The 12,101-nt window shown below is 36.8% G+C and overlaps 1 protein-coding gene across 3 annotated transcripts in view; it reads left to right on the forward strand.

The window, feature by feature from the left end:
- Nucleotides 1-12,101, forward strand: part of WDFY3 (WD repeat and FYVE domain containing 3) — a 208,475-nt gene that overhangs the window by 154,204 nt on the left and 42,170 nt on the right. For all 3 annotated transcript variants that reach the window (XM_016213051.2, XM_016213053.2, XM_016213054.2), the window contains 5 exons: nt 1,043-1,152; nt 2,425-2,607; nt 3,285-3,442; nt 4,492-4,569; nt 5,988-6,215. In XM_016213051.2, coding sequence (XP_016068537.2) covers nt 1,043-1,152; nt 2,425-2,607; nt 3,285-3,442; nt 4,492-4,569; nt 5,988-6,215 — 757 coding nt within the window. The remainder of the gene's footprint in view (nt 1-1,042; nt 1,153-2,424; nt 2,608-3,284; nt 3,443-4,491; nt 4,570-5,987; nt 6,216-12,101) is intronic.

Genomic DNA, 12,101 nt, shown 5'->3' on the forward strand with positions numbered 1-12,101 from the left:
AGGTAAATGACAAGTGTTGCATTTTTGCAATGAAATGAGTATTTTTTTCCTTTAATTTTCTGTATCTTTCAATTTCTCATTAATCACCATGTCACTTATATAATCTTAAAAACAGAGTTTGCTTTTAAAGTAAATAAAATACATTGGAATACAGTGAAATAGCGAGGTTTTTTGGGGTTTTTTAAGTAAATAAAATACACGTTGTTGGAAGTTAAGAGAACTAAAAAGAAAAGAATGCAATGAATAAATATAATGGTGTATGCTGAATGGGTGAAATTAGTATTTTTCCCTTGATTGCTTTGACAGCTGTTTCCTTAGTGTCTGCTGGGGTCCAGGCATTGAATTAGAGAGCAGTATGTGAGGAAGCAAGACGCCGTGGCAGGGTCTTGGAGCATGCAGCCTAGGAGGGAAGACAGATACCTAAGCAAGACCAGTCAGGTGCTGGGTGCCATAAGCTGGAAGCAAGGTGATCTGGGAGCATGTCATAGGTGCCCCTAACCTGGAAGAAACACCTGCTGACTTGCATATTGAACCTGGTTGAGGAGGCAGTTAACACTCCAAAGAGGTGGAGGAAGAGTGAGGTAGGAGGAAAGAGCCATTATGTGATTGCCCAGAGGGAAGAAGGCCTATGAGGCATTTGGGGAACTGAATTTCACTGCTCGGGAGCAAAGAGTGGTGTGATAAGAGACTGGAGAGGGAACAGGGGCTCAGGCATAAAAGGAAAATGTTCTTAAATGAACTTTTTGTAATTTTTAGGTAAAAATGTTAATAATCAAAAAGCATCTTAAATATTAAGATGTTCATCTCAATGCTGTAGTTTAATTACATTTAGTCAAATGGATTTGTGAGCTCGTCCCTTAAAAATGGCATTTTATTATAAACTAGACATCTACTTTGTGCATCTGCTGAGTGTAGTCTGTTAATTATGGAACTTTGTAATAGGGCCAACATTTACTTGTGTCTGCAGAAAATGCTTAGTTATTAGAGTTTTTTTTAGCTACGATCATTTCCTTCATATAGTTTAAACCGACTAATTTTTCAGCAACGTGGATGGATTTGGACTGGAAGCAGAAGCCCGCATGACTACGTGGCACATCATGATCCCCTCTGACATTGAGCCAGATGGTGGTTACAGCCAAGATATTAGTGAAGGTGGGTTCCTCAGCTTTTTCCCGTCCCTTCTCTCTCATTGATGGGCAACACTGACAGTCAGTCTCCCAGTGGGGCAAACCTGCGCATACACTGACATGCCCATCGGCGAACACCGATGCAGGAACCGTGCATGTCCTTATGCCAACGTGGGAAAACCATTACTCGCTGATATTGCTAGACCTCAACGTCTTATAGTAACATTGGGAGACTTAATGATATTTACATTTGTACAATTACTAGTGCAAATACTAACTGGGCACTTATCATAAAGACGGCTGCCTGTTGGTAGTTAGACGCATCACATTAGAGGTAAATGTTGCTGAGATAGGTTGTCATACTGCTATCTTTTTTTTTTTATTCTCTCTTTTTTTAATTTCGTTTTCCTGCTGAGTTTGTAAGTATTATCCATGAAAGTCTTTGGGTGGATTGATTTCTTGTTTCCACATTGTTTAGTTAAAAAATTGATAATCATGGTAGCGTTTGTCTCCCCAGCAGTACAATGTGGTGGTTTCGCATATGGTCTTATCCTGTGGAGGCCCAGCACTCGGCCTCTCGGTCACTTAAGCATTAACTTATTCTCTCTTCTTTCGCCAAAAGTTCTTGAACCGCAGACACTGTGAACACAGTGCTTGTTTTCACCCCTCCCCTATTGCCCTCAAGGAACTGACTGTTCAGAATATTAGTTCTCAAAACAAGGTTCTCAGACTAGCAACATCCCCAGCATTTGGGAACTTGTTAGAAAAGCAAAAAACCCTGACCAGCAGTCAGCAGGCCTCCAGGTGATTCTGGTGCGCGCCAGAATCAATGGGTCTAGAGCAGGAGTCAGATAAATTAGCAAGGGGTCCAAACCAGAGGGAATTTAGTAGTAAAAACTTTAAAATGTAGATTTGCTTATTATTTTTTTCCTTTTGCAAAATATTCAAGAACAACTGAATTTTGAGCGTACCTTAAATATTGAGATCTCAAAATTTTAAATGAGGGATATGTCCTTTTCTTATATAGAAGAAGCTAGATAATGAAATATGTATGTGATTTCCAGTTTTATGAATAAAAATGCAGTCTTTTACATGAACATAAGGTGTGTGGGGGTTTTTAAATTTTCCAAGTAGCCATCCACATTTTTGGTTTCCCAAATAATCCTTTTTACTGATCTGGATAGGATACGAAGCATTTTTTTTGACAATTAGTTACGATAGTTGAAATTCTTAGATGTAATTCATGAAGTACTAACTTTGTGTTTTTGATCGATTGCTTTTTTTTTTCATTTCCTAGGGCGTCAGCTTCTCATAAAAGCTGTTAATAGAGTTTGGACTGAATTGATACATAGTAAGAAACAAGCCCTGGAGGAGCTTTTCAAAGTCACTCTACCTGTGAATGATAGGGGCCACGTGGACATAGCTGTAGCAAGGCCACTCATTGAAGAAGCTGGTTTGAAGTGCTGGCAGAACCATTTGGGTAAGAAAGTGTACAGAGATCATGTGACCAAGAGATGTACACATAGCTGTTGCATATAGGTGCACATGGTCACCATGTTGGCTATGAGTCTACAATTCCCTGTCTTTAATTCTGAAGTTCAAAAACCCTGAAAACCCAAGGTGTTTTCATTAATTTTGTCCCATAATTCACTTGGTAGCAAAACCTAACCTATCTTTATTTATTCTACTTGGTATGAATATTCATACATTTTGTGCAAAAATACTGATGTGTTTAATTATGACTTATCACCGTAGACCCTGTGGTAGTGTTGTATAATATTTAGGATATGTACCATATCACCTTTTTAAAATTCAAAACGTGAATTGCAAAGTATACCCAGCACCAAAGATTTTAGATAGGGGATTGTGAATTGTTATTAACATAGAAACCAATTTCATTAAATTTGCATATTACTACAAAGTGTGAAGTTTCAACTAAATGTAAATTCATCCAGTGTAATAATTGTCAAGCAGCTATTCTTATCCAAGATCACCAATAAGTAAATGTGTAATATCTAAGAGAATGTCTGTGGCTATAGTATAAGCTGCTTCTGATAACTACAGAATTGTGGTTTGTCACCATGATGCAAAAGTATTAAAAGTAAGACTAGTAAATACATGGAGAAATTGTAAAATAATCTTATTTTAATGTCATAGCCCATGAAAAGAAATGTGTAAGTCGAGGAGAAGCTTTAGTGCCCGCCACTCAGTCCAAGCTGTCCCGCGTCAGCAGTGGCTTTGGTCTTTCCAAGTTAACAGGATCAAGAAGGAATCGAAAGGAAAGTGGTCTCAATAAACACAGTCTTTCCACCCAGGTACACTGTTTAGTTTCTCTGATGATATTAGAAACTTATATCTTAAGGTTTAATTGTAGCGTTTTATATAACACACAACATGTACACACGTATGATTTGAAATGGAACTTTTCTGCAGTTTTGCTTTAGAAGAGAGATAGAAATAACCCAGATTGTGGGAACTTCTCCTGTTTTATTACGATAAAATTGCATTGTGAGTGTTGTGTATTTATAGACATTACATAACTGGACATAAGATGAGATTCAGATATTGATATATGATACAAACTTTCAATAATCTTGTTATTGATAATTATGTAAATGTTAAAGCCATAGCAGAACAAAATGGCTTTTAAAAAATAATCTTGTCTATACGTGTGGCTGATTTTTTTTTAACTCTCCTACTTCCACTATTAATTCCTCCTCATTCTTCCTTTGCCATCCCCAAGTCTTAGTGGGAAGAGGGCCTGAGGGAAACTGTGCATCTGTCATTCCATGTGGCAGCTGGGGTTCTCCAGGAGGCACACTCTGAGGTGAAGTTTAGTGTGCAGTCTATTTATTGGGGTGCCCTTGTCGTTACCCGTGGAAGATGGAAACAGGATTGGTCACAGGGAAATGTCAGGCTACAGTGCAGGGCCAGCGACAGCCTCGGCCAACCTAAGTAGAGCTTAGGGGCCCAGGATGGCCCGTCAGAGTTGACCTGTACTGAGCTGAAATGGCTGAGCCTGCTTACCCCCAAGTCCACCAGCCACCAGCCATTGGATGTGGGGTCCCCGCCAGCCCTCGCAGCTGAGGTGATCCCTAAAAGTAGTGACAGCATTCCTGGAAGCTCAGCAGTAATCCCTTCCTTGAAGGGACATTGGGGTAGGAGGAGGAGAGTCTCTGTGTTCAGCACACAATCCTCCATTAGTTTCATCATGTAAGTAATCTTTCAGAGTTTTTTTGTGTTTATTTGTAGTTGTGCCTTTTAACAGAATTTTAACTAATTGTTCAGCGTTAATTTCAAAGATAGTTAACTCATTTTTTCCAGGAAATACATGAAGTAAACTTTTTTTTCCTTCCATTGTTAGGAGATTTCTCAGTGGATGTTTACACATATCGCTGTTGTTCGGGACTTAGTAGACACACAATATAAGGAACATCAAGAGGTAAGAGTTCATAATCACAATATTGGCTACTGGTTTTAAGATAGAAATTTTTAATTTCTTATAGGCAAAGAGCATTTAAAAAATCAACAGATTTGAAATCAGCACAGCTGAATCCTATCGACATTCAATAGTGACATATAGCAGTCTTTGTTCCTAATAAAAATTAAAATATAACACAGCCCAGCTGGCATGGCTCAGTGGTTGAGCATCGACCTAGGATCCAGGAGATCGCAGTTTGGTTCCCAGTCAGGGCACATGCCCAGGTTGTGGGCTCGATCTTCAGTAAGGGGTGTGCAGGAGGCAGCTGATCAGTGACTCTCTCATCATTGATGTTTCTCTCCCTCTCTCCCTCTCCCTTCCTCTCTCTGAAATCAATAAAGATATATATTTTTAAAAAATAAAATAAAATATAACACAGATCCCTATCTTTCAGACTTATCTAGGAGATTGTGAAAATATTCATCAAAGTTTCTGAGAAATCTATTAAAATTCTGAAAACATAAAAAACCAAAAATAAAGTTTTTAATATAGGTAGTTGGTGAATATGTCAGTAAAAATAAATTCAGTGAAAGCTTCTTAGCGAATTGATTATTACTTTACAATTTATCCTAAATATTTTATTTCAAAAACAACCGTTTGGGGCCTATTAAAGATTGCTGAATGCTGAATTGCTAAATTTTTTTGTCATAACACTAGATTAGTTTTTTTATGGAATTCTGCTACCCCCGAACACATAAGTACTGCTATGATATCATGTAATTTTATGATTATTCATTCACTAAGCTTTATTTTTGGTTATATAAAGAGATCTTTATTCTTAGATTTAGGTAAAATACCTACATTCAATGAATCATTAAGTTAGTTATAACTATCTACTGTTAAAACTTTTTATGTGAATGTGAAGAGCTGCGTGTTTATGTTCTTTATCTAAAATCTTTGAAAATATTACAAAGCTTATCAGTAATCTAGTGTGTTGGCAATATTTTTTAATCTGATTTCCTAGGGGTTTTTTTTCCTGGTAGCTGTTTTACAATTTTGGGGTGCGAAGGGGATTCATCCTTAAATTGCCATATTTATTAACTCACACTGGACCAACCATTTCAACATATTTTCATAGTAATATCACCATCTTTCCTGTTCGCCAGCCACACAGTTCCTTCGACTTCATGTTCAGCTGCACTCTCGCCCTTCCCTGTACACACCTGTCATTTACTTGGTGCTAAAATAATCACCTTGCACCACCACAAAACCCCACCTTCTCACAAAATCGGTAGCTTACTTTAACCATAGATAATATTGATGGAAATGACAAGGATTGGTTCTATTTCCAGATATTAACTTCGTTTTAAGTTATTTGTAGACTTTTCGTTGTTACTCCTGCTTTTGCTCAAAAACCAACCTAGACTCCTTCCCCCCAGCGCCAGCAAAATGCCTTAAAGTACGTGACCGAGGAATGGTGCCAAATTGAGTATGAGCTGCTGCGGGAGCGAGGGCTGTGGGGGCCCCCCATCGGCTCCCATCTAGACAAATGGATGTTGGAGATGACAGAAGGGCCCTGCAGAATGAGGAAGAAAATGGTGCGAAATGATATGTTTTATAACCATTACCCTTACGTGCCAGAAACGGAACAGGAGACCAATGTGGCGGTGAGTATGCAGAAATACGTTTATAATGGTGCTTCAGAGGCTTTTTCTTTTTTGGAAGCACCTTTCCTTGGGTCAGTTACCTAAAATATCTAATTTTGAAAATTCAGTGTACTGTATTAAATTGATAGTGTCGGGGTGGTGGCGGTGGAATAAGAGGATGCAGCAGTGACACGGGGAGACGTGGCAGTGAAGTGGTTTGACCGCAGACTCGAGCCAGCCTGCTGGATTCACACCCGCCTCTGCCCCTCGACGTGCTGAGTGACTTAGTACCAGTCGTCAGACCTCTTTCACTTTCTCTTTCCTAATGCCTGGAATGGAGAAAATAATGGTTTCGCCTCAAAAGCTGTTAGGATTAAGTTAGTTAAAATTTGTAAAGTACTTAGAATAGTGTCTTGCACAAAATGAGCCCTATATGAGTGAGTGTTAAGTAAATAAAATGAGCATTGGCACTAAGAGTATCCATTAAAAAAACGTAAAGAGCAGCTGAAGGACAATAGCCCGAACATATGGATCTTTCCATTTACATTAAGAAGCTTCACCACCAACTCAATGGGTTTAAAACAAACAACATTTGCCTTTAAGTTCCTTTTTATACAGACAAGTTACCCTCCCCAAAGCCTTCATTCAGGATTTTTCACAAGACTAAAAAAAATTTTGCCTAAGCTGATAATGATTCCGGAATCATGTACTTATATCTGGGAAAATAGAGTCTTTCGCTATAAGGTCACTACAAATTTAAGAAGAGAAAACATAGGAGTATAGCATCCTCTGAATTTCATTCTGAAAGTCCTCATAACATTTCTAAATAGTAATTCAGCTCTTCAGTGTCCAAAAATAATCCTTTGCCTACAAAATGAATAGTGGTTTCCTCCTTAGAAATTCACTTTTGTCATGGAATCACAACTTGGAGGATTTCTCACAGATAATTTCATCCAGTCTCCTAATACTATCATGTCGATGTGTAACCAGTTATAAAAACATTGTTTATGAGCTATTTTACTATTTTGTACCCTGTCTTCAAAATGCAATGTGTGTTTCATGCGTAACAGCACGTCTCAGTCCAGGCACCACATGTAGGGAGAGGCTACCGTAATGGGCGGGGCAGCTCCAGAGAACCCCTGACTTTTAGTTTAGTTTCATGACTTTTTTAAAAATCTATGTATCTTATTGATAAACATAAGATTCTCATGTCTTCTTTTAATGGCATTTAAATTTTCAAAAAAATTATTCTGACTTTTTAAAAAGATAGTCTGGAGAAGCATATTGTAAGATTCTCCCCCTCCCCAAGAATCTGGCCACCCTATGCTTACTTAATCCCTGAACGGGAAGGTTCCTAGGGGATGTATTTCATATTTTTGTCTCACCCTAGTTTTTAGCTGTCTCTAAAATGAAGAGTATTCTAAATAAATCTAGAGTAACTCCTATACCCAATTAGAAACTCTTATCACTACAAAGGATCATCCACCTATGAACATTCTTCTTGGGTATTTGGTTAATAGGATTTTAGAATCTGAGAGCTCATAATGTCCAACTGCTTACCCAGTGTAGAAGTGTTACTATATTTTATTAAAAACTTCATTTGAGAACTAAGATTTATAAAGGAGACTTGGAATATGAGTCCAGGTAATGTAATGTGAAGCAACTTGCATTGTTCCAATCCTCCCTTTTTCCTTCTGGCAAAACCCTGGCTCCATTTACTTGTGCTCAGTGATTCTGCCTCTGTCCTGATGCTACTTAGAATATAGGTTGTAGACCTGCTCATATATAGTTACTTAAGATTTTTCAAGATAGCTCCCTAACGTCTACTGTTCTCAGAGCTATTCAGTTCTGTCCAGAATGCCATATTTAGTTCAATTGTAACTTAAAATGCCAAAATTTCTAATACCAAGGCATTATGTAAGAAAATTAATCCACCCTTATTTTTGCAGCCTTTTACTAGCACCTGCTTTCATCAGAGCAAACCAGCAATACAGTCTCTTAATTCTTAATCTTTTTCCTTCCAAATAAATAATTGATTCAGAATGTAAGCCTGATTTCATAAAAATATTTTTTATTGAACTAATACTTATTAAATTGAATCCATTCAAAAATACTAAAATACAGGGCAGGGCAAAAGTAGGTTTACAGTTGTTCATATAAGAAATACAGTAATTAATAAATAATAATACAAAAAACCTGTTTTGCTTACTCACAACTGTAAACCTACTCTTGTTACACCCTGTGTATGATAAATGTACTCTCTTAAATATGTGATTAACTCACTATTAGAGTTGTACACTTACAACCTTAATTAGCATTTTAACTAAGCAAAGGAGTTTACCAGCCTGTGAAATCTAAACAGACACTCTCAGAAATAGGTATATATCATATGGAACTTAGTTTTTAACCATATGGGTTACATATTGGGAAATACAACACAGTCCAGAAGTGTTGGAGATACACTTCAAAATAGGAAAAGGCGCTGGATAGAGGAGATGATTATAGAATACAGAATTCATGCACACATCTAGGTTAATCTGCTATGATGAAATCTTCTGAAAGAATATTTCGGTTTTGCTAGTTCAGAATCTTTTATAGATCTAAAATGTCATTGAGTATCTACATTTGTTTTATGGAATGTGCAATCTGGCAATGTTGACAGCAAAGAAATTCCAAAAACTAGAAGCAACTGCTGTCCCACTGACTTCTATTATAAAACCAAAAAAGAAGAGTGAACACTTGTAAGCACTCTACAGTTTACAAACGCAATTTCGTTTACGTCTCTCACAGCCCCTGAAGTATAGTCAATTAATCATCCCAACTTTACAGATGAGGAGTAGAAACCTAGAGAAGTTTAGCAACTCTTTCTCGGTCACAGCTACCAAGTAGTGGAGTCATGTATAATGTTGACAGAAGTTGGGTCATTTTTGAAAAAGAAAAGATCCTGATGTTTTGTGGTTTTGTGACATCTGTAAATAGTGAGTTTCTTTCATACAGAAACTATTTATTAGGCTTTATCTTTCTGATGCTAACAGAGTACCTAGAACCTAATAGGTTTTCATTGAATTGACTACCAGCATTCTCTCTCCCTAAGTTATAGATATCCATTGCTTCTTGTTCATTGTGTGGAATTTTCTAATTCTGAAATTTTTCCACTAAAAAGGGCTAGAGCCTGATTTTATGGGGCCCAGAGTTTATACAACTTGGAGTTGGGGGGACTCTATAAGAAAAACAGTACAAAGTTATGAATACAAAATTACTAGGGCCAGCCCCTCTTCCAGGGTTTTGAAAGGAGCCCATGGGAAGTGAAGGCTGTTGAAGGTTAAGCTTTCTTAACCCCATAGTAAATCCACCACCCCTGAACTTTATTAAATATTAAATATTGCCCCCCAGAGGTAGAGCTCAATCTTTCTTCCCTTTAGGTTCCAATAAATGTGTTGCCCTCCTTGCATGAATCTTTATAAAATATAGTCAGTACTTTTTGTAATATAACAGGTATGTGCCAACCTAAAAATTGCTTCTGAAGCCTCTTGATAGGTAAGCAGGCTTCACCTGGAGGGAGGGCAAATGGTTTGATTATTTGCCTTATTGATTAAGAATAATTACTGTTTCTAAGTAACATTTACTTCCAGTGGTCCTGTTTCTTAAGCTGAAAGAATACCGTGATGATTAAAAAGTTGTTTTCTTGTTTTAAAATTCTAGATATGTTAGAAATGAATCATGTACTTTTTCTTAGTCATTAAAGCTTTATTTCTTTAAACCTCGATAACATTACATACTATATAAAAAATAACTTGCCTATTCTAAATTTTGGACTTTATTTCTTGATTTTAAATTGGATGTTTGTTTATAGAATATAGAACACGTTTTAGTGTTTTTTATTTGCCACAGACTCAAAAGCTTTGAAGATTTCTCAACTACAATTATTTTAATAAAAGCAACAGTGATAATTATGTCCTGAGAAAAATTGGTATATGTAGAAAATTCTGTATTCTTACCTGAAAATAATTTATCTTCTCTACACAGGGACTTTCCTTGGGGGATAATTTTGATGCCTAAAAGAGCTAAACTAAATTGCAGTATAATTCTATATTTTAAGTGGTAATATCAGTTATAGATATTGTTACGATGTGAGCCTAAGATATGATGAAAATATAAAATCTGGTTGTTTTTAAGCAATTGACTTACTACCCTGAATCCTATAGAAGGAAATAAGATTACATATTTTGCCATTAAGAAAATCTTTAACCATTAAAACTAGGTTTTAATTCTGTAATCCCCTTTTTTTCACAGAATAATAATCTCAAACAAAATTTGCTATTCTTTACAAATATAATTGGAATAAAAATCTTGGTGTCTACCTATTAATGTTGGGTTGCTCAGGGCAGAAGGGTAGACAACTTACCAGAAGGATCCTTTTCTAATTAAGGGATTCTCTCATAGCTGCCTCCACATATATTTTCATATAATATATAGATGTCACAGGACTCAGAAACTGAGCAACTCATTCAGGAAACTCTGTTGCCAGTGTTATAGAAAATTTTGAAGTAAAGGGACTAAAAAATTATTTTCTAGAAATACTGACTTTGAGAAATTGAGATTTCCATATAAAGATAATTATAACAATAATATATTAAATTTTTAAATAAAAGAGAGCACTAAAATTATTGCTATAACATATATCTTAGGTGTACTACCTTTTAGTAAAATGAGAACTTCAGTTAGTCAGTGGATCACTGAGCACATATGTACTAAACCAGCAGCACTGTATCATATGCTGCAGAGAAAGTGTAAGAGTGTACATGTCAGACCCTGCCCACAATCCGGTTGAAGGGTATGTAGTGGATATCAGAGTTGGGTTTGACAGGAGTAATTGGTCCATTTTGCTATATTGGTTTATCACACATCTGTCTAGCATTTTGTCTTGTGTCTCTAGGAATTTCAAAGTGAGTTGCAGAATCAATACCCTGTGCATTTCCACATGCATATTAATAGAGTTCAGTATTTGTTTATAATTATGTTTTTATTGATATAAATTTTACACACATTGAAACACACAAATCTTAAATGTACCATTCAGTGAGTTTTAACAGATGTGTAGTATACCCTTGTGTAACCCAAACTCTTATCAACATAAAGAACATGCATGTATATTTTAAAGAGTATTCTTCAGTATAAGGTATGCCTTTAAAAGTTTGCTGTGAAAAAGAAAGGCTTACTGAAACCATGTGAAGTATTTGAAAGCATGTCCAGTAGCTCAGTGCTTGTTTTGCTAGGGAAGCAAACATCTGTGAAAGCATTTTGCCTACTCATGTTTACTGTAGAGAAAGATACTAGAAGTCATCCTCAGATATAAACTGAAAAGGAAAAAAAATTGGAAGTAGTTCTTAGGTGCATTATTGTCTGTAGCTGTCTGTGCATTTACCTGCATAAGCCACACGTTACAGCTCAGTAGAAATTTTCCTCTTGTTAATCAGGATTTTATTCTGAGAATGAAATATAAAGCAGCCACCTAATTCTTTTTTTTTTAATTGTTGACTATTACAGGTGTCCCCACTCCCCCTTTCTCCCCTCCACCCAGCCCCTGCCCCCACTTCCCTCTGTACCTAATTCTTTAAAAGTACCCTTCAAAAACTTTTGGTTTGGAGGCTGATGATCCGGCCTGCCTGCCTTCTGCTTCCAGCCTTCCTGGGGTCATAGCTGTGGAGGTAGTGAAGGATGTAAGGGCCTTGGGCTTTTATGGGAGGATGTTTTTTAATAACAGGCACTTAGTGATTTCTTTGGTATGGGGGTAGTGTAAATAATCATGTAAACCAGTTGCTCCTGTAACAAAACAGATCTGGGGGATGAGCACGGTGAAGGTAGGTGGAAGGTAATAGCTAGCATTGGGTCCTATTATCCAGTCTT

This window comes from Miniopterus natalensis, chromosome 1, assembly GCF_054644295.1.
Source record: "Miniopterus natalensis isolate mMinNat1 chromosome 1, mMinNat1.hap1, whole genome shotgun sequence".
Lineage (NCBI taxonomy): Eukaryota > Metazoa > Chordata > Mammalia > Chiroptera > Miniopteridae > Miniopterus > Miniopterus natalensis.